The following is a 23700-nucleotide window of genomic DNA, read 5'->3' on the forward strand; positions in this document are numbered from 1 at the left end:
TTCTCTCGCTCTCTCTCTCTCTCTTCTCTCGCTCTCTCTCTTCTCTCCCCTCGCTCTCTCTCTCTCTCTCTCCTCTCGCTCTCTCTTCTCTCGCTCGCTCGCTCTCGCTCTCTCGCTCGCTCTCCTCTCTCGCTCTCGCTCGCTCTCCTCTCTCGCTCTCGCTCGCTCTCCTCTCTCGCTCTCGCTCGCTCTCCTCTCTCGCTCTTTCGCTCGCTCTCCTCTTTCGCTCGCTCTCCTCTCTCGCTCGCTCTCCTCGCTCGCTCGCTCTCGCTCTCTCTCTCGCTCTCTCTCTCGCTCTCTCTCTCGCTCTCTCTCTCGCTCTCTCTCTCGCTCTCTCTCTCGCTCTCTCGCTCGCTCTCGCTCGCTCTCGCTCTCTCTCTCGCTCTCTCTCTCGCTCGCTCTCCTCTCTCGCTCTCTCGCTCGCTCTCCTCTCTCGCTCTCTCGCTCGCTCTCCTCTCTCGCTCTCTCGCTCGCTCTCCTCTCTCTCTCGCTCGCTCTCCTCTCTCGCTCTCTCGCCTGCTCTCCTCTCTCGCTCTCTCGCTCGCTCTCCTCGCTCGCTCTCTCGCTCGCTCTCCTCTCTCGCTCGCTCTCCTCTCTCGCTCGCTCTCCTCTCTCGCTCGCTCTCCTCTCTCGCTCGCTCTCCTCTCTCGCTCGCTCTCCTCGCTCGCTCGCTCTCCTCTCTCTCTCGCTCTCTCTCTCTCTCTCTCTCTCTCTCTCTCGCGCTCTCTCTCTCTCTCTCGCGCTCTCTCTCTCTCTCGCGCTCTCTCTCTCTCGCGCTCTCTCTCTCTCGCGCTCTCTCTCTCTCGCGCTCTCTCTCTCTCGCGCTCTCTCTCTCTCGCGCTCTCTCTCTCTCGCGCTCTCTCTCTCTCTCGCGCGCTCGCTCTCTCTCGCGCGCTCGCTCTCTCGCGCGCTCGCTCTCTCTCGCGCTCGCTCTCTCTCGCGCTCGCTCTCTCTCGCGCTCGCTCTCTCTCGCGCTCGCTCTCTCTCGCGCTCGCTCTCTCTCGCGCTCGCTCTCTCTCGCGCTCGCTCTCTCTCGCGCTCGCTCTCTCTCGCGCTCGCTCTCTCTCGCGCTCGCTCTCTCTCGCGCTCGCTCTCTCTCGCGCTCGCTCTCTCTCGCGCTCGCTCTCTCTCGCGCTCGCTCTCTCTCGCGCTCGCTCTCTCTCGCGCTCGCTCTCTCTCGCGCTCGCTCTCTCTCGCGCTCGCTCTCTCTCGCGCTCGCTCTCTCTCGCGCTCGCTCTCTCTCGCGCTCGCTCTCTCTCGCGCTCGCTCTCTCTCGCGCTCGCTCTCTCTCGCGCTCGCTCTCTCTCGCGCTCGCTCTCTCTCGCGCTCGCTCTCTCTCGCGCTCGCTCTCTCTCGCGCTCGCTCTCTCTCGCTCTCTCTCGCTCTCGCTCTCTCTCGCTCTCTCTCGCTCTCGCTCTCTCTCGCTCTCTCTCGCTCTCTCTCGCTCTCTCTCGCTCTCTCTCGCTCTCTCTTCCTCCCCCCCCCCCCCCCCTTCTCCCTTCTCCTTTCTCCCCCCCCTTCCCTCCCATCGCTGTCAGAAACACAGACACTGACAGACAGATAGTGAGAGATAGAGACACACTGGTGGGGGGAGCATTGCAGCAAGCTGTTGGAGGGCTCCCAGTGCTGCAGTCGGTAAGTAGAAAATGTTTTGTTTTATTGATTAAAAAAAAATTTTGATTGATTTATTGATGTTTTTAATCATTTATTATTGATGATGGCTCTTTATTTGTAAAACTGAAGTATTTAATGTTTGTAAACTTCCCTTTAAACCCCCCATTCCCTACGCCTGATTTTCTAAAGTGTAGACAAGGTTTTTTCAAGCGTACAAAAATCTTCACTTACTCCATTTGAAAAAAAAATTCTGTTCCAAAGTGAAACTGTTCTAACTGACTAGAACTGGAGCAAAACTAAATGCCGAGAATTTGAATTTCTAAGATACTCCGTTCTACACCAGTTGCTCCAAAAAATCAGGAGCAACTGAGGCCGAAACTTGGGCCCTATAAGTTGGAATTATATTTACATAAGAATTAGGAGCAGGAGTAGGCCATATGGTCCCTTGCGCCTAATCCGCCACAATTTATTCACATTAGTAGTAAATCTCAATGCCACCTGTGAACCAGAAACTTTGCAAAAGTGAAGAATAATTGATTTTTATGCAAATTAATCACTATTGCCAGTTAAATGTATTTTCTACTGTCAATTGAGAAGACTTGGAACCATTGAAGGTCATTTACTTCATTCCGCAGTTTCTTGTATTAACTTGACAATAGAATTTCTTGTACTAATTTGAAAATAGTAGTTGGTAGAAGTATTAGATGGGCAATGAGGGAAAAAAAATTCACCGATGGTGGTGGGGGTCTGGAACTCAATGCTTGAAAGGGTGGTAGAGGCAGAAACCCTCGCCACATTTAAAAAGTACTTGGATGTGCACTTAAAGAACTGTGACCGACGGCTACGGACCTAGTGCTGGAAGGTGGGATTAGGCTGGCTAGCTCTTTTTCGACGGACATGAATGGCCTCCTTCGGTGTCATAATTTTCTATGATTCTATGAATATCTGTTAGGGCTGGCATAAGCAACAATAACTTTTTTAATGTGAGATTTATGTACAAGAAATGGTAATCCATTTAAAAATTATAGTTTCCAAAAATTTCAAATAAAGAATACGATTGTCGTTTGAGTGGATAGCAGCTGTGTCATTGTACCAGCTGACCCTAGCTCTTTTCGGTCTATGGTTCAAAATTATTTTACAATATTTGTGCACTGGCATATGATGCCTTGTCAGGGGAATTAACTTATCAGCATAAAAGTGTATCTTTTGCGATTTGGAAAGTTTTAAGAGTTCCCCTTAAATATCTTCAGAAAAATTTGTGGTCTGTGACGGATCATTTAAATTAAATGATTCTACTAGGTAATTTTTTTCTCCATTTCTCCATTATTGATTACAAGTTGGAGATAAAATATAATGTGGCATGTTCAAGACATAGCCTGTGGGGCCCCATTATGCATTCCCTGGGCTAATGATTTTTTTGCTTGTGCACATGTTTATTTTCCAGTTGGGTTAAAACATTTTGAACCTTGTTAGCCTGGAAGATTGGAGCATGGGCTGCTTTCATTGGTGAATTTAAACCAATGTTGAGCAGTTTTTTTTTTAAACACCAAATGGGAAGCAGCCTTTACCTATCCTCTAGGCATGAGAAATTCAAAACACTGCCACCAACGAAGAAATAGCAGCTTCACAGGATGAGTGGTAAAGATTGCAGAGGAAGTGGTAAAAACTCGAGCTATGTTTGATCGCAGAAGACAGCGGTGGAAAGCAGACCAAATGAGGCCAGCACCAGCCAGCCAATTTTCATCTATGGTTTGATGTCCTGAATTTTCTCATACATGGGCATCTTGATATTTGTTTGTCAATAGGGAACGGTGTACATGGTGGTACCACCATTGTCAAATCCTGTGATGTTTGGAATAATCTTGTAAAGTGGAATTTTTTCCCGAAAGGAAAGTGATTGTGTTGGACATGGTGTTACTCCTAATTCTGCCATACTCAAAGGTGCTTTAATCAGATGTAGCCCTCTATGGTTGCGCTACATGAATTCCCCTGCTTCAGTAGGGTGAACACCACTGCCAAAAGAAAACTGGAAAAACTGAAAGTGGTAATGGTGCTACAAAATGCTGGAGACCGGATTAAACCATTCGTCACTTGATGTTGGCTTATCATACAGTTGCTGACCTGTGTAACTTACAGTCTTGCTCCCAAGAGTTGCTTTAACATTATTGAAGTGTTCTGCCATCAAACTGGATAATTTTTTTTAAGACATGCAATGATGCATTGTTCTGACTTGAATTTCACAGTATATATTTTTTGCGGCGCATGTTCAGAACCCATCATTATCAGCAAAGCCAAAAAGTTGAAATATTGCTGAACCGTTAGACCTGTATTGGCCAATGCATTAGCCAGTAGCCGCATGTGGCTAATTAAGAATCCAGCTGTGGCTAATTGCAATTTTGATTAGTTAATAAAATATCAGTAAAGGTCAGAGTCTGGTATCTCAGTACTCATATTTGCACGGCCTATGCATGTGTACGTCAACCTTTTGTGTTAATAAAATATGAAAAGCAGAGTTTGAATATTTTTCAATCATTGTGAGTACTTTACTTCCATGGTTACTGAATGGTGGTAGGTGTTAGGTAAATATTTGCATATGCAATGCATTTAGCTATATTGTGTGTTTTAAGTGGTTTTCGACTAAAATTAGTGCGTGGCTAAAATGTCACCTGAGCTCTGCACCTGTGGCTATTTAGCCATTTTTATTGGACAGCACTGCTTTAGACTGCTAGTATTTTTCATATGCAACTGTCTGCTGAATAATTTTGACAATCTAAATCTCAAATAATTTAGTATCTTGTATAAAATTACACAATCTTGAAGTTTTGACGCAAGACTAAACAACCCAGGCTGTATGTATAAACTAGACGTTGAAAGCTCTCCTTTCCATTCAACAGTCTGCAGGAAGCTTGGAGGGAGGTGGTGCCGTACAGTCTAATGGGGAAAATCCTCATCCAGTGCCAGTCGTCATCCGACCAGGTAAGTTGAAAAGGGTCAAGCAGCTGCTCAATGCAACATTAAAGTAGATTGTGGCAACCATTTGTTTTCAAACATTTAACCAAAAGAGGTGGTATATTTTCAAGTAATTTTGGGTGGTGAGATTTGTTCTTACAAACATTTTTCTAACTAGTAATCGAGTATTTAACTTTTGACAATAATTCTAAGAACTATTTCTAATTTATTTAGTCTTGATGTACACAAATGGGTATTGCTGTCACTTCGTGCTGGGGGACACCTGGTGATACTATCCCTTCCAATAAATTGTACCCTTCTCAGTCATGATCTCCCATTACCCTAAACATACCCCCAACCTTGAAGTATGCTATGTCTCATTCTGAGCTTGCTTTATTGCCATTTAGTGATTTATCTTCAATTTTGATGCAAATACCATTGTTTTTAATTTTGAACAGTTCTTGTGCCATTTTCATCAGTGTTCTGTAGAACATTTGCTCACTGCAGCCGACGAGTTGAGTTTACTTTGGCTGCAGGACTGATACTAATTCATGTGCCTTTTGTTGTTGAGTGTCGCAGATGTTCCACGTCATTGACTTGACACAGCACCTGTTGAACCTGTCTTCTGTGGTCGCTTCACTTTTTGAAGTGCGAAGCCCATTTCAAATCAGAACCATGCCACCAATTTGTTTGCTGGAAGGCGATCCTGGCTACAGCAATGTCAAACCTTGATGCTTCACAGCAGTCAAATTTGCTGCAGAAGCTCGAAACAGTGGCTCAACTGGGAGTGGAGAAAGGTGTCCCAGTTACTGTGAGCCCCATAAACCTATGTAATTAGACTTGAGAGCTGTTTTGTTGACCGATTGTAGACACACATCTATCCTGTAGTCCACCACCTTGATGTTTCTCCATGATGTTCTGATAGTCTTGAGTTACATAATCTTGAAGATATTTAATGTTGCTGATAGTAAGTATTCCTTTTTTTTCTTTATTTTAATAGATAAGCCAAAATCTCCTGCAGCGGTAACGAAATCAGTAGAGGAGCTGAACAAAACAGAGAAATTTATTACACCTGAAATTGTGGAAAGCAAATCTGAAATGAACACTAAACTAACAGACCCTGAAGAAGTGCTGGAAACTCCAGTCACTGAGCCTGATGACACTACAACCACTGTAGGCTCTTGTGATGTGACTGTGACAGATTCTCTACCACCTGATAACGATGATGAAATGAACCCTTTGGCAGAACCTATTTCTTTGCCACCTGCAACTAAAGAAATGCAGAAAAGCGAAACAGAGGAGGTACAAGAGCTACAAAGAGAGGAGGAGGAGGAGGTGATTGCAGAGGAATTTAGCTCAAAAGACTTGACAGTGGAAAGTAATGGTGTTATGCCAGTACAAGCAGATGAACCTAGTCAAGAATCTGAACCTCCACGGGAGCCCCCCTGTGAACCTCCACGGGAGCCCCCCTGTGAACCTCCACGGGAGCCCCCCTGTGAACCTCCACGGGAGCCCCCCCTTGAACCTCCGTGGGAGCCACCCCTTGAACCTCCGCGGGAGCCCCCCCTTGAACCTCCGCGGGAGCCCTCCCATGAACCTCCGCGGGAGCCCCCCCTTGAACCTCCGCGGGAGCCCCCCCTTGAACCTCCGCGGGAGCCCCCCCTTGAACCTCCGCGGGAGCCCCCCCTTGAACCTCCGCGGGAGCCCCCCCTTGAACCTCCGCGGGAGCCCCCCCTTGAACCTCCGCGGGAGCCCCCCCTTGAACCTCCGCGGGAGCCCCCCCTTGAACCTCCGCGGGAGCCCCCCCTTGAACCTCCGCGGGAGCCCCCCCTTGAACCCCTGCGGGAGCCCCCCCTTGAACCCCTGCGGGAGCCCCCCCTCGAACCCCTGCGGGAGCCCCCCCTCGAACCTCCACGGGTGCCCCCCCTTGAAACTGTGACGGATTCACCCATTGCACAACCTGAAGAACTGAAGTTGACTAATGGTCTAGAGCTTTCCACAGAGCAGGATTCAGAAGTTTCAGAAGCTCAGCAGGAATCTGACATCAGCCCAATTTGTGAACCTGAAGCAACAAAAGTTGAAGAAAGTGCTGTAGTCTTAGTACCTTCTAAGGAGAAGGAAGAGGAGGACATTGTAAAAGTCCAATCACAGGATGTCTCACCAACAGCAGCTACTTTATCCCAGACTATTGACAATCCTATGCAAGGTATTAGTTATAGGTGTTGGTTAGCAGTTCAAGTACAGAGGTCATTGTAGTGACCAGTGTTGTGCAGGTTTAAATATTGTAGTTGATTAACTGTTTTTTCCCTAGAATTCTTCAGGTAAGTGTAGCAGATAACTTATTTTCAAAATTAATGTGAACAATTATGTAACATTTTATATAAAAATAACACACTACATTGCTCTGCAATGACGAACTTTGTAGAATTTTTGTAATGGTCAGCTTTGAGGTTCTACTGCATAAGCCTTTGGACACTTTTTTGTTCAGTGCCTCTTAATTTTAATCCAAAATTTAGTGGTTCTGTAAGTGGTTGTGCTGCTTGCTCAACGAAATCTTATAATTTGTAATTTAAAGAAATGCTGATGAAAAAGTTGAAATGAAAATGAGGCCAAAACCTGTTTACCGTATAATTTAAAATAGCTTTATTTAATTTTCGCTAATGTGACATTGCTAAAAACGGTAGAGATTTGCAATTTTAAAGGTGGATTGACACATTGCATGTCCTTCATCTGTCGACATGATGAACCCAGTACAATAACATCATTCTAGGGGATTCTAGTGGGCAAACAGATTTGGCTGGATTAATTTTCATTGAATAATGCTTGTTTGGTATATGAATGTAAATGTATATTTCAAATGTATGTAGTTTCTCTGCACTTAAAAAAAAAAAAACGGTTCTATTTGGGTACAGTAATTGGAAGTGTAAAGAAGAGTATTTTTAAAATGTGGAATGTGGCAAGGCTACATTTCTTGCCCATGTCCAGTTGCCCCAAGAAGGTGGTGGTGGTGGGCCTAATCCTTGAACCGCTGCAGTCTTTCTGGTGTGTTAGTGGGGAGTACTCAGTTAGTGACTCAGCAAGGCTGAAGGGACGGTGGTGGTAAATGGCTGTCCGGATGGTGGCTGACTGGGAGGTAATGGTCTCACAACATTACCACTCTTGTCCTTTTCAGTGGTAGAGGTCGTAGGAGAGGGGAGGTCCTCTCAAAGTAACCTTTATGCATCATGTAGATTATCTGTACTGCATCCACAGTGCACTGGTGGTGGAAGGGGTGGATATTGAACCCAGGGGCTCATGAAGTGAACTGCTCTGTCCTGGATGGTAATGATCAGTGTCTTCAGTGTTGTGGCTACTTTAGCAATGTAAACTTCATCTAAAATTATTCCTTGGTGCTTGAGGGGCGAGCACTGAGAGATTGATTTTTTTCTGACCATTTTCTCTTTGATTAGTAAGGCTGGAGAGTTGAAAATTGGAACTAAGGAATGACTCAGAAATAGATGCCATATTTTGGTTAAAATGATTGCCAACCTAAAGCTGGGAAAACCCAAAGTACAGTCTATAGGATAAGTTAATTCTAAAGAAACTAAATTGATTTTGCAGTGAATGGAGTTGGCATCCCTCCACCCAAGTCGAGTTTTAATTTATCAGCGCAGTACTAGTGTTTGAGATGTGGGGCGGGAGGGGAAAAGAAGGAAGAATACCAAAATAGTATCACCTAAGACAGTGACTCAGGTTTTAGTGAGCTGTGACTGAACTTGTTTTTTTCCCCCCCAGAGTACCAACCTCATGGATGTTAAACTATTGATACTGCACTTGGGGTCATTCAAACTGATGACCTATAAAGCATACTGCTGACAATAATGCCGTTGAATACACATTTCTAAAAAAAATATTGAATTGCAAGGAATATAATCAGACACTATTTTTCAGAATAAGAATATTGCTATGGAATATTAGTTTCCTACTTAAATTCTGCTAATATCAAGCTAATTGGTTTCCTTCATTAGTTTCTAATGTAACCTAAACCAAGCATATAGGGCTGAACCGTTGATGGATAAACTTACCAACAGTAGGAAATATTTGGTATGAAAGAAAGACCACACATGCGCCCAAGCAAAAGCCTGACTTGTGCAGTTAAGCAACCATCCTCAATATATGAGATGAGACAGTATCCAGCTTAAAAAAATGTCTTGTATAACTGCAAGGAAAAGTGGAAATCCAGTGAATCAGGATAAAAAGCAACAAAGATACAAAAAGTAATGTGGTCCAAAAAGGAATATGAAGAAAACAAACGGGTACAGGGGAACCTAAAAATAAGTTGAGGGAGTGGAGGAATAAACTGAGTTTAATATGCAATAAACAAAAAAAAGGTAATGAAAATAAAGGGACTTGTGATAAATCTCCAGGACCTGGTGGTTTTCACCACAGTGAAACAGGGCAAGTTTGTTTGTTTATAGGTGGTTGTTTTTTAATTAAGAAAAAAGAAATAGGTAGGGGATTTGCAAATGTTAGTCATTTTCCAAAGCGCTCTAAATTTGGAAATTGTTTTTGGATGGGGAAATTGCAAGTGTTCCATTATTTGAGGGAGGGAGAAAGCAGGAAACTACAGGACTGTCAGTTTAAGATCAGTTGTGTGGAAGCTGCTGTTACCTGTTGTCGTGTACAGAGTGACTGAGCACTTAGTCAAGTATCAGCTGATCAGTGAGTCAGCATGGATTAGAAACATAGAAAATAGGTGCAGGGATAGGCCATTCTGCCCTTTGAGCCTGCACTACCATTCAATAAGATCATGGCAGTACTCCTTTCCTGCTTTCTCTCCATACCCCTTGATCCCTTTAGCTGCAAGGGCCATATCTAACTCCCTCTTGAATATATCCAATGAACTGGCATCAACAACACTCTGCAGTAGGGAATTCCACAGGTTAACAACCCTGAGTGAAGAAGTTTCTCCTCATCTCAGTCCTAAATGGCTTACCCCTTATCCTAAGACTATGTCCCCTGGTTCTGGACTTCCCCATCGGAAACATTCTTCCTGCATCTAACCTGTCCAGTCCCGTCAGAATCTTGTAAATTTCTATGAGATCCCCTCTCATCCTTCTAAACGCCGGTGTATAAAGGCCCAGTTGATCCAGTCTCTCCTCATATGTCAGTCCCGCCATCCCGGGAATCAGTCCGGTGAACCTTCGCTGAACTCCCTCAATAGCAAGAACATCCTTCCTCAGATTAGGAAACCAAAACTGAACACAATATTCTAGGTGAGGCCCCACCAAGGCCTTGTACACTTGCAGTGAGACTTCCCTGCTCCTATACTCAAATCCCCTAGCTATGAAGGCCAACATACCATTTGCCGCCTTCACTGTCTGCTGTACATGCATGCCAACTTTCAATGACTGATGAACCATGACACCCAGGTCTCGTTGCACCTCCCCCTTTCCTAATCTGCCGCCATTCAGATTTGTGAAGGGTAGGTCATATCTCTCTAATCTAGTTGAATTTTTTGAGTAAGTCACTGACATTATGGATAGGCGTGTCTTTATGGTTTTCCAGGAAAGATTTGATAAGGTTCTGCACAAGAGATTATGAAAACACATGAAGTTGGAGGTAACCGTATGACAGGTTGGTAATTGGTTGGGAAGTACGGATAAGGGAACGTTCTCTGATATGATTTCACGTGTGGTGGTGTTCAGGGATCTATACCATTTATATCAATGACTTGGTTAAATGAATAGAGTTGACATGAAGTTTGGCACAGTAAGCTGTGTGGATGGAAGTAGAAAGTTATAATGTGACATGGAGTGGATAGAACGGCATATGAAGTTCAATGTGGGAAGTACGAGGTCATCCACTTTGGATCTGCAAAAGTTAAATTGGAATATTTACTTAATAATTGAGAGAAGCAAAGGGATTTAGATGTCCACATGCACAAATCAGTAAAGATTAGTGCAGAGGTACACAAAGTAATCAAAAATGCTACTGAAATGTTGGCCTTAATGTCAAGGGGACTGGAATATAATGGAGAGAAAGTTGTCCTTCAGTTGTATAGAGCTTTGGTCAGCTTGAAGGAGCTACAGGGCAAATTCACCAGAATAATGCAGGGCATTTGAAGGTAAAATAGAGGAGACAGGTTGCATTAAGTTGACTCGTATTCCCTTGAGTTTCATAGTTTGAGGGATGAGTTAATTGAGGTGTTTAAAATGAAGGGTTCGATAGGGTAGAGCTGAACTATTTCCTCTGGCGGTGGAATCCAACAACAACTTGTATTTATATAGCACCTTTAAAGTAGTAAAACATCTCAAGGCGCTTCACGGGAGTGTTACAAGATGATAAATAAAAAGTAAATAAATTTTTGTCATCGAGCCACACAAGAAATTACAGCAGATGACCAAAAGCTTCGTCAGAGGTAGGTTTTAAGGAGCATCTTAAAGGAGGGAGAGATGCAGAGGTTTAGGGAGGGAGTTCCCGAGCTTAGGGCCCAGGCAGCTGAAGACACAGCCACCGATGGCTGAGCAGTTATAATCCAGGATGCTCGAGGGCAGAATGCCATGGAGGGATTTGTAAACAAGGATGAAAATTTTGAAATTGAGGCGTTGCTTAACCAGGAGCCAATGTAGGTCAGCGAGCACAGGGGTGATGGGTGAGCGGGACCAGTTAGCACCAGGGCTGCCGAGTTTTGGGTGACAAGTTTACGGAGGGTAGAATGTGGGAGGCCAGCCAGGAGTGCGTTGGAGTAGTCAAATCTTGAGGTAACCAAGGTATGGATGAGAGCTTCATGCAAAGGGTATTTGCAAAGGGTATTAGAAATCTGGAACTGTTCCCAAAAGGCTGTGGATGCTGGGTCAATTGAAATTTTGAAAACTGAGATTGCTGGATTTTTGTTCGGCAAGAGTATTGAGGGATCAAAGGTGGGTAAATGTAGTTGGGGTTCAGGTCACGTATGAAAAGTCGAACAGGCTCGTGGGATGAACAGCATACCCTGTTCCTATGTTTCTAAGCATGTGTGAGACATTTATTGATTCAATGTCACTTGCTATGTACGATTTTATTAAACTAGTGGCATTACTTGGTTTTGAAATCCCAGTAAAAATTATGGGTTCCTTACCTCCAGTTTTGAATTCCTCATAGTCCCTTCACCTTCAATTTATTTACCCTGTCTTTGCTTTTCAACCTGCATTTGGGGGTCTCCTTCACAGTGACTTCAAATTTTTTGTCTCTTCATGCAACTTAATTGTCGTCTATTGCATCATGGTTGCCATTCTATGTGCCTCTGCACCACTGACATTTATGGAGCAGTGCACGTAGGGAGACATCGTTCTAATACCATTGCTGTGGGGTGGCATCGGGTTGGAAAACCTGTACACACATACTTAAACATGGAACACTGGTTATTGACAAGTCTTCAACTAATTGAAAAGAGCTGGAGGGCTTGATTTTGCTTGATAGAAATTGAAAGCAGGTGGGTTAAATGGTATTCAAAGTTAGAATAGGCTTTGCAATAGCAATTCTAATAGTGCAAAACAAAAATGATAGTGCTACATTTTGGGTGAAGTCTTCCTTATGCCAATACTGTTGTGCACTGACTTTATACTGTACATGATATGGCACCAAAGGTGCAGCACATCATTTTTATCAACACTATCAATTTTAAATAACTATCCATGTTATTTTTCTTCCCCTTTACCCCAATTCGTAGCTAAATTCTAAGAAGCTCACATAATTTACATGTCATCTTGGAAATTTCATGAACAGAAGTTTAATTGTTCTAATGTGGAGAGTTAACGTTCTGTTTACAATAAGATTAAGGCAATGGCCATGCTGATCCTTGATGGGCAGGCAGGCATTACCTGTGCCAATTTATAGGACTGATTCTATTACTGGTGTGGGATAGTTTCTCAATGTTGTCAGTTCACTGAACATTTCCATTTAGCTGCAGCTGTATCAGTGCCAAAGAAGAAGAGGAAGATGAAGGACTTGAACAAGAAAGAAGCAGTTGGAGATCTACTAGATGCTTTTAAAGAGGTACATATTTTGCTTTATAAAGTAGATAAGCACAAGTTAGAAATGCTGCTTACAGTAGATAGGGTAAGATATCTATTGGCAGAGCCATTTGGTAGTACAGTTGTACCTCCAGTTCGGCATCCTTGGGACCTAACCGGTGCCGGACCAGAGAATTTTACGGACCACGGGAGGTCACGTTGACCCTAGTGTTGTCAGCAGTACCCTAGACTTACTGGGTGCTGCTGACGACGACCCGGACACATTTTGCGCATGCACTGTGCAGAAGCCTACTTACTGCGCAGCATTTCTCATGCCCAGCTTCGGCGCCTCTGTCAGCCGCCGCGCTGCTCTCTCCCTCTCTGTCGACCCGACCAAGGATGCAACACCGGAGGCAGCAGGGAGAAGAGGAGCAGCCAGCCCCAGGACACATGGGTTGCGACCCCCCCCCCCCCCCCCCCCCCACCCCTTTGCCGGGAATGATGCCGGACCAAAGAGTCCAGGATTGGTGAGCAACCTGTACCTATATTTTGTACATTTAAAAATTGCATTGAAGACCCAAGATTCTGCAGTTTTTGCTGCAAGTATGTTGTTGAAGCTTTCTTCATTTTTTTCATCGAAACTGATACTTGGGATAAATTCAACAGGTTGCATGTTGCACCAAGATTTCAAGCAAATGCTGATCTAAATGATCTTGAAAGATCTACACATTAGTCAATGAGGTCTCAGCAACTTGGACCAAGGACCATTTGCATCTTGCTTCCTTTTAACATAACCTCTAGACCTGATGCTTTATATGCCCCCATATCTCATTTTATTGCCTGTCAGGAGGTGGAATACTGACCATACTGGGATTCGGTTCTATTTTTTTATTTCTTTCCTTGCACTTCCGCAAGATATTACTGTTGGGCGGCAGTTATTTTGGCTTTGATTCAGAAAGTGAAAAATACCAGTCTAAGTAGAGATATTTATTGGAACTGTCATTTAGTGTGTTTTTATATACTGAGAAGAGCAGATTTCCTAACAATCACTTAAAAACCCCAAGTCCTTGGTGGTGAAGCTGAATTGATGTATGAATCCTCTGGGGCATGTTTCTCTTTCCCATCAGCTGATCATCTGCTTTTCACGCTAGAAAAAAAAATACAAATTCCCAGTTATTTTAATTTTCCATTTCTAGCAAACCGTTTCAAATCATTTCCCAATAGGTTTCTGATTTGTATCCTGGAAGTTTTGTTTTGCAGTGCTAGTCTGCATATTTCTTGCATTTTGAGAAGCAGCCTGCTGTTGACAAGTTGCCGTTGCAGTACAAGTGTGTCACAATTCCTTACATGATTCCCGGTTTCAATTACTGTAAAGAGCAGCCATCATGATGGCTAGCCTACTGCTTGGCATGTTTATAGCAGGTGCCATGCTGCCGATCAAACATTTGTTTTTGACCACTTTTCTAATCATTAGTAATTTGTTCTACACACGTGTGCAAATATTTAGAAGCCTCTTTTAAATGATGCCAATAGTAATTCAGAATTATCTGAAACTGTAAATTAGGAATTGCGTACTCAAAAATATTTTTCTGCAGTCTCAAGTAAAAGAACCTGCAGCAGAGACTGACGCCCAACCTGATGCTGTATCTGTCGAAGTGAATGAAACAATTACTCCTACCCGTGACGAACCAGAGGAAACCTGGGAAGAGAAGGAGGATAAACAAGACGTAGAGAACATCAAGCCAGATGGAATTAAATTGTTAGATCAAAAATATCAATACAAAGAAGGTGAGCAAGCAGTAGTTTTTGTTTTTAAAAAAAATCTGGAACTAAAACATGTTAAACACAGAAAATGTTGGGTTTATAACCTAATTTTGGAGGGAAGGATGGGTGGGAAGACATTTTTAAATGTTAAGTAATTATAAAACAGGCAGAACTTTCTTCCAGCAGTTACATAATGGACTGGAGAAGCATCTGAAGGTAAATCTTTTCAGTTATCAAAGACTGGGAGCCCAGAAAGTATTGGGCCTTTTTAATTGTATTGTGTATTAACCCTGTCCTTTTCACTGGTTTCTATCCCTGCTGTGTATGCAGCATGATTTGATTATGAACTGTGTTTCTAAATATAAGAATTTTAAAATAAAAGTCGAACTGCTGTACCCTAGCTATAATGTAATTGTTCAAGCAGTAACTTGTCTTTTATGTTTATAATTTGGTCATTTGCCACTAGGTGGGGATAAACTGATGTAGATCTAGATGTTTAGTCCAACACTTATGGAAAATGTTACAAGTACTTCTGATCGTGTTGTATTTTATTTTGTTTCAGTTCTTTGTACTGAATATTCTGAGCAAAACAAATTGTATTTCTAATGTATTCAAACTCCATGTACAAATAGGAAATAATTTTGTTTTGATGGGGATGTGGGGTGGAATACAAGAGAGGAGGGATAGTGGTTTTGAATATCCTGCGTGGATTATCATTTATTCTGCAACCCATGGATCATTCTCCACTATTGTCAGCCTGTTTCCAATGCAAGGAAAGTTAGAGCGTTTTAATGCTGTTTACTACCAGGTTTACTTTTTTGTCTTGTAGGACAGTTTACTTTGTTTTGAAGTTCGATCAAGTTTTGGTTTTATAGTTTAAGATCTTGCCGTTTTCTGTCAGCACCATTTTGACTTACTATCTTTATCTGTCAGAGTAAGTCCATGCTCTTAGTCATGTTATCATCTGTCACCTGCCAAATGTTGAGTGTGGCTGTTGGAGAACAAATAAATGTGGCATCAATGATGATGCTCCATGGCCCAGATTGTCTTGACCTGGCTTGAATTTGGATGCGAGTAATTAAGCCTTTTGAAGTTACGGACTGCAAGAAATTTTAAGTTCCTCTGTCCTTCAAGACAGTTGCTTACCCTTTTTTCTAACGTGAGGTTTGTGCTTATGGTGGATCCATTTTATTCTGGTGGGTATGTAGTAAGGCAGTGGTCAATCTCCATCCTGTTCTCATGCCGTTCAATTTGGATCATGACATTGAAGTTTTACTCACCACCATAAAGGAATTTATATAGTTTACATGTATATCACTGGTCTAACAGTTTGAGCTTGTTTCCATTTTGGGGACAAGACTACGTAAACCCATTATGATGAACACCAAGGTCCTGAGGATGAATCTGTTGATCTGTTGTACACTACCCCATGTTTGAGGATCCTCCATTTAATTTTATTTCCCTAAAACACAAGTTTAAAAATTCTGGAGTCATTCCATATAATAAAAACAGAATGTGTCTGCAAACTGATGAATTTGAAGTAATCAGGCTGCAAAATACTAACTTAAAAATCCCAGAATGCTATGTAATAATGAATCATAAAACTGGCCAGCTCATTATGAAACAGTGATTGCTCCCTGGCAGGGCCAAGATCTCACTAAATGAGGGGTGAGGTTATTTCTTGGGTCAGTGTGGTATATTTTCTATTCTACGTGGTGGTTAAATGAAGAATGTTGGATTAGCTGCTACAGTTGTGGTATGCCCCCTCCTTTGATAGAAGTTTGGCCTCCATGTACAAAGCTCCTTTCAAGCTTTCCCATATTCTATTTCTGGTTTAGTGGGGCTTGCAGATGTTTGTATTTTTGTTTGTTTTGTTGCTTTGGGACTCGGCAGGTATCGTTGAATAGGACCTTGCCGCAAACTGCAGATTATGACCTGAATGTTTTGGGGGAGGAGGGGGGTGAATTTTTGATCTGGGTGGTTTTCCCTGGAATGATAATTCCCATACGTGTATGGAAGTTCTGCAATCTTTAAGGAAGGTGATGACTATACTAATGGAGATGCACAACATTACTATGTAGTGGTATAAAGCTGAAACGTATATAACATTTAAATGTAACGATTATAATTTGCTCCCGTTAGAAAATTGGAAACCACTTAATCCTGAGGACAAGAAGAAATATGACCGTGAATTTCTCTTGGGGTTCCAGTTCATCTTTGCTAGCATGCAGAAACCTGAAGGCCTACCAGCGATTAGTGATGTTGTGTTGGACAAGGTATGCGGTGTACTTGTGGATCAGATAGTAATTTTAATAGTAAGCGTTTTAAAATAGCAAACTGAAAGCAATGTTTTTTTTAAAAAAAACCTATGCCATTGCTTTTGATTCGCTTAAATTTACATTGCTGGAATAGACTTATTTTTAATTCATAGTATCTGGGCCTAGATGTTCCCATGCCATTTGTTGTCTTGCTCCAGAGCAATGCAATGAGAGTAAATATTTGAGGTTAATGGATGAACAGGGGAGAGCCACAGAATTTGAGTTTGAAATCAATCTATCCTCCATTTATGTGTACAGATAAATCTGTTGTCTAGTGGGTTACAAGTATACTAATTATAATCCTTTTGGATTTTTATGTACAGCCACTTCAGTTGATATGCCCATTAAAGCTTCATTCTTAATGGCATCCTTGCTTTCTGTCCCATTGTGGAAAGTTATGTTTTACCTCAGAGAAAGGAGTTTTTGTATATTTTTTTTTGCATGTGTGTTACTGAGTCTTGCTGAGTTCGAAAGCCAATAACTCCCAAATTCTTTTTGAGGCGAGTTTAAGAAGTTTTATTTCTGTTGGCTGGAGCACAGCCGTAGGCAGAATTTCTCCAGTCAAGTAGTGTTTGGATCTATTCTGATCAGTAATACTGGCAATCCATTTTCAAGCTCTTCCCAGTGATGCGCAACACATGCCAGTATTGTCTCCGGGTATCAACATTTGTTGGAAGCGTGGAATGTGCTCCACATCAGCCAAAATCTGTTCGGACTATTGCTCAAAAGCAATCTCGGTAAAGGTCCCTTGAGGCTTGATACAGAGATACTGAGTTCTGGTTTCTTTAAGAAACACTTTCAAGCCAGAAAGAAAATGAAGAATAGATAAGGACTATGCCGAAGAACAGCCCTGATAGGTACATTGGTCGAGAAGCCTTTTGTATTGGCACGGATGTTAGTGTTAAACACCTTTCTTTGACACAAATCAGAAAATTGGTCAGCATTGGGGCTGGGACCCACTTTAAGCACCAGAATAAAGAAAATGTTCCAAAATTTTGAAGATGGAATAGTGTGGCATAGGAAGGTCTTGTTGCAGCTGAAGCTAATTGGTGCTCATTGGTGCCTTAATCTTAATATATCAAACCATGTCTTCCAAATGCCAATGCCATAGGGTCTAACCTCACCTAGGGAAAAAGTCCCATTCGTGCATTTTTCATTGCAACAACTTGTATTTATGTAGCGCTTTTAATGTAGTAAAATGTCCCAAAGTGCTTCACAGGAGTGTTATAAGACACAATTTCGGCAGATGGTCAGAGGTAGGTTTTAAGGAGCATCTTAAAGGAGACGGAGAGGTTTAGGGAGGGAGTTCCAGAGCTTAGGGCCTCGGCAACTGAAGGCACGGCCACCAATAGTTGTGAAGTTATAATCAGGGATGCTCAAGAAGGCAGAATTTAAGGAGCGCAGATATCTTGGGGAGGGCTGTGAGTCTGGAAGAGATTAGAGATAGGGAGGGGCGAGGCCATGGTGGGATTTGAAAATGGGGATGAGAATTTTGAAATCGAGGCGTTGCTTAACTGGAAACCAGTAGGTCAGCGAGTACAGGGGTGATGGGTGCGCAGGACTTGGTGCGAGTTAGAACACGGGCTTCTGAGTTTTGGATGACCAAGTTTACATAGGGTAGAATGTGGGAGGCCAGCCAGGAGTGTGTTGGAGTAGTCCAGTCTAGAGGTAGCAAAGGCATGGATAAGGGTTTCAGCAGCAGATGAACCAAGGCAAGGGCGGAGATGGGCAATGTTACGAAGGTGGAAATAGGCGGTTTTAGTTATGCCGCGAATATGTGGCTGGAAGCAATGAGGGTCAAATATGGCACCTTGGTTGCGAACAGTCTGGTTCAGCCTCAAAACAGATGGCTAGGGAGTGGGATGGAGTTGGTGGCTTGCGAACGCAGTTTGTGACGGGGACCAAAGGCACTGGCTTCGGTCTTCCCAATATTTAATTGAGAAAATTTCTGCTCATCCAGTACTGGATGTCGGACAAGCAGCTTGACAATTTAGAGACCAGGGAGATGTCGAGAAAAGTGGTGGTGAGGTAGAGCTGGGTGTTGTCAGCGTTCATGTGGAAACTGACGCTGTGTTTTCAGATGATGTCGCCAAGGGGCAGCAAATAGATGAGAAATAGGAGGGGGCCAAGGATAGATGCTTGGGGGACACCAGAGGTAACGATGCGGGAGTGGGAAGAGAAGTCATTGCAGGTGATTTTTTGGCTACAATTAGATAGATAAGAATGGAACCAGGCGAGTGCAGTCCCACCCAGCTGGACGATGATGGAGAGGCGATGGAGCGGTCAGCCGTGTCGTAGGCTGCAGACAGGTCGAGAAGGATGAGGAGGGCTAGTTTACCTTTGTCACAGTTACAAAGGATCTACATACAAATGCTCCTGAGATTCCCATTATCGATTTTAAAGGATTGATTTGAAATGATACTCCTTATGTGATGTTTGAGCATATGATCATGCAGCTATACAATATTATATCGCTTGTGGAACTGATGGTTATGGGTGGCATTGGGACATTAATATTAGTCCGATTTAATTTAACCAAATGGGGATGTGTTCTTGGAATAGTCGCCTTTTTCCCAAAAGGATCTCTGGATGACAATGATGTACCAATGCACTGGAATCTGACTGAATTTACTTACACCATTAGCATAATTGGAATTATGTTGCTCAGAATCCAGTTTCTCCAGATATTCCATTTTGGATTTGTTGGATTTATACATATTTTCAGCTCTCGCACGTTAAAGCCCCATTTCCTTAGAAAAGTTATTCAAAAAATTGGATAACTTGAGAAAACAATTATAACTTTGAAGGCATCCTTGAGATGAAGTAACCATTCACTACACCCATTTTTATTAAAAGCGATCTCTTTTGGCCCACTGAAATCATAGGTATACCCTCTCAGTTCAGTATCATTCTATCAGGAAAGATTGAACAAGCTGGGCTCTTTTCTCTAATGACCTAATAGAGGTCATTAAAATTATGAAAGGGTTGCTGAAGCGATGATGTTTTCAGGGGTCATAAGTATAAGATAATCACCAAGAAATCCAATAGGGAATTCAGAAGAAACTTCTTTACCCAGAAAGTAGTTAGAATGTGAAACTCACTACTACAAAGAAGTTGAGATGAATAGAATAGGTGCATTTAAGGGGGAGCTAGATAAGCAAATGAGGAAGAAAGGAATAGGATATGTTGATGGGCTTAGATGAAGAAGGGTGGGAGCATTCTGGTGTGGAGCATAAACACTGGCATCGGCTTGTTGGAGCGATTGGTCAGTTTTTGTGCTGTAAATACTATGTGTTGCTATGTAATCCTAGAAGCTTGCAGCACAGAAGGGAACCATTTGACCCGTCTTGCCTGTGCCGGCTCTTTGAAAGAGCTGTCCAATTTAGTCCCACATGCCAGCTTTTCCCCCATAATCCTGCAAATTAATTCTCTTCAAATACATGTCCAATGGTCTTTTGAAGGTTCTAATGGAATCTGATTCCACCACCCTTTCAGGTAGTGTATTCCAGATCATCATATCCCACTGTGAAATAATTTCTACTCCTTTCCCCCTAGTTCTGATTACCGACTCACTTGCCAGAGGAAAGTTTCTCCCTACTTGCTCTATCAAAACACCTCATAATTTTGGTTACCACTATTGGGTCTCCTAATCTTCTCTGCTCTAAGAAAACAACCCTAGCTTCTCCAGTCTCTCCTGTACAACTGAAGTCCCTTATCCATCCTATCATCCCAGTAAACCGCCTCTGTACCCTCTCCAAGGCCTTGAAATGTGGTGCCCAGAATTGTACACAATACTCCATCTGAGGCCTAACCAGTGATTTGAAAAGGTTTAGCATGACTTCCTTGTATTTGTATTCAATGGCCCTATTTACAAACCCAAGTATGCCATACCCTTTCTTAACTGCCTTATCAACTTGCGGCCACTTTCAAGAATTTGTGAATATGCATCCCCAGGTCCTTCTGCTCTTGCATCCACTCAAAACAGTACCATTTAGATTACACTGCCTCTCTATGTTGTTTCTCCCAAAATGTACCATTTCACACTTATCCGCATTAAATTGCACCTGCCATGTGTCTGCCCATTTTACCAGTCTATGTCCTCCTGGAGTCTGCTACTGTCCTCCTCACAAAATCTGGCACCATAGCAGATAGTATTATCTGCAAACTTCAAGTGTGTGTGTGTGTATAAAAGCAATGGTCCAAATACTGATCCCTGGGAGACCCCACTGCATATTTCTCTCCAGTCAGAAAAATGTCTGTTCAATACTACTTTCCCTCCTTTATCAAATGCCTTTTGAAAGTCTATGTATAGAACATCTACTGCACGACCTTCATCAACCCTCTGTTACTTCATCAAAAAACTCAAATTAGGTTAGTCAAGCACAATTTGTCTTTTAACAAATTCATGCTGACTAACCCTTATTTAACCCACATTTCCTCCAAGTGAGAATTAATTTTGTCCCTGACGATGGTTTCTAGTGGTTTTTCCACCATAGATGTCAGATTGATTGGCCTGTAATTACCAAGTTTATCCTCTTTTTGAAAAGGAGTTTAACATTTGTAATCCTCCAGTCATCTGGCACCACTCACTTATCCACGGAGGATTGAAATAATGTGGTCAGAGCTTATGTTATCTCCACCCTGGCTTTCCTCACCAATCGAGCATGCATCCCATTTGGACCGGGTCACAAGTGATGCCAACCTATTTAACAGTTCCTTCCTTTCTATTTATTGTTGTTCTATCCCTATCTCTACCCCTCCCTTGCACCATTAACTTCATCTTTTGTGAAGACAGTGCAAAGTACTCATTCAGTACCTCAGTCATACCCACTGCCTCCATAAGATGATTTCCTTTTTTGTGCCTAATTGGCCCCACCATTCCTTTTAACTATCCTCCTTTTTATATGTAGGTAGAAAGCCAAACTGCTGGAGCAATCTAATTGACATACCAGATATACTATATAAGGGTGTCCGTTCTTCTTCATTTGGTTCTTTGAGGATACAGAAGCAAGATGCCACAACCTTCTAGTAACAAGAAGACGATTAACAAGAACAAAGTTTTTAAAAAAAACTCTTAACATGGTCTAAACCACTCCAGGTCAGAAGGAAAATAAGCAGTAGACAGGAAGGGACCTTTGTATGTGGGGGCTGAACTTCTCTCAAAGAATTAGGAATACTCTGCCTATGGTAAGAAATGCAACATTCCTCCACATTTTTTTCAACCTCCACATCCAAATAAAGAAAAACAAATTGTGGGCCTTTTGGCCTATATCTCCAGGCTAGTTTGGGATACTGTAATATCAGGTTTATCCTATACTAAAGCATGGTGACGCTCAAAACCATGTATCTGCTCCATGCTCCATGTCGTCCTGTTTATACATAATTTCTTGCAGAACCTTACAGATGTTGGCTCAAAGTGGCCACTGCAAGTTAAATGACCGCTATCTTTCTCTGGTATTTTAAGTATAGCACATGCTGTATTTGGACAAAATGCCTTTGTCCGATCTACATGTGTTTGCAGAGGCATTTGTAAAATACACCAGGCACAAGGAATTGGAGAATGTAGCTGCATAGCTTGGAAGATGATGGGGTCAGAAAGCAGAGAAGGGTGTAATGGAGTGTTTTTCGGGATATGGGGTTTGACCCAGTGAACTGAATTGAGATCTGGTTTTCCATTTAGATAAATGACTTGGACTTGCACACAGTAACTTAGAAGTTTGGCTATACAATAAAATTAAGAATGCAGGAGATTGCAGGCCATAAACCGATTGGTGGAGTCTGCAGATACACAATAGATGCAGAGAAAGATGACTTAATATAACCTTTTGGTAGGGAAGGGTGAAATCGGAAACTGGGTATACCCCAAATGGTGAACTTGAGTGGAGGAATGGAGATCGTTAAAGGTGGATGTACAGGTAGAAAAGGGAAATGGAATACTATGTGTTGATGGGGGAGAGAGGGAAGGTTTCTTTTCCCACGAGCGGGCTCACTGATAGAGTCGAAGCTCGCCCCAGCCCCTGTAGCAATTCTCGAAGTTAGCAGACAGAGATGAACATCCGGGAACATCCCTCATCACAGCCGTCTGCGAGTGGAGATGCTCTCCGAACAGCACAATCATACAACTTTTATACATTTCAAAACCCCTCTGTTCCCAGACAAGACCTCCCTAGATTTCTAATTGAACTACCTTATCAGTGCTACTTCTCTAATTGGACTACCTTATTAGTGCTACTTTGGATTGACAGGCCAAGACCCTCGTGACCACTTTAGGCCGTGACTAGAATGACTTCATTAGGTCAGAATTTGTTGATTCTCCTTGGTGCCCGTGAGTCCGCCTCGAGCCTCGAGCCTCTTCGCAAGGTCTTATCAATGTCTGTTTAGGTTCTCACATCGTACCTTGTCGGAATATTATTGAATTGATAACTTCTGGAGCCTTGGTACAAGGCCGAAGAGAGGCCTTTTACCTCCTTATGGGCCAGGGCAGGAACCAGTACTTTAACCCTTGTCCCGCTGGTACCCCTAATGCCAAATTTTCCTCTTACACTATGTAAATTCTAATTTTTATATCTACGAGTTAATCTCCTGTGGCTTTGCATACATGGAGTCACAATTAATTATCGTCTTCTGGGTTGGGGTTAAATGGGTTTGAGTGTGCAAATTTCACTCGTCCTCATTCAAATTCAGACATTCTGGCTTTATTTTAAGTAATACTTTTGATTTGATTCTATTGATAGTTAAATAGCAAAATTTGAGAAGTAGAATATAGGAGTGTCTGCAGTGCAGACTGAGGAGCTGGGAGATTCAAAATTTAAATGCTACAGCATATGTTTATATAGCTGGGTCTAAATTAAGGGCTTTAAACTAATTAGTGGGGAGGGTTCAGCTGAGCAAAAATGTAAAACAGTAGAGCAGGGTAGCACTGGGGGGGGGGGGGGGGAGGGGAGAGAGAAATGAAAACCAGAGCGTGACAGGAAGGAACAGAATGTATAAACATAAAGGTGAATCAGAAAATGGGGTCAAAGCAGGAAAAAATGGTGTAAAAAAAAAAACACCTAATTTAAAAGCTCTATCTGAATGCACGT

At 42.7% G+C, this 23700-nt stretch overlaps 1 protein-coding gene across 9 annotated transcripts in view; it reads left to right on the forward strand.

The window, feature by feature from the left end:
• LOC139265895 (eukaryotic translation initiation factor 4 gamma 1-like) overlaps window positions 1-23700 on the forward strand; it is a 131075-nt gene that overhangs the window by 66060 nt on the left and 41315 nt on the right. For all 9 annotated transcript variants that reach the window (XM_070883446.1, XM_070883445.1, XM_070883449.1 and 6 more), the window contains 5 exons: window positions 4509-4590; window positions 5564-6769; window positions 12488-12579; window positions 14132-14324; window positions 16443-16576. In XM_070883446.1, coding sequence (XP_070739547.1) covers window positions 4509-4590; window positions 5564-6769; window positions 12488-12579; window positions 14132-14324; window positions 16443-16576 — 1707 coding nt within the window. The remainder of the gene's footprint in view (window positions 1-4508; window positions 4591-5563; window positions 6770-12487; window positions 12580-14131; window positions 14325-16442; window positions 16577-23700) is intronic.

This window comes from Pristiophorus japonicus, chromosome 6 (assembly GCF_044704955.1).
Source record: "Pristiophorus japonicus isolate sPriJap1 chromosome 6, sPriJap1.hap1, whole genome shotgun sequence".
Lineage (NCBI taxonomy): Eukaryota > Metazoa > Chordata > Chondrichthyes > Pristiophoridae > Pristiophorus > Pristiophorus japonicus.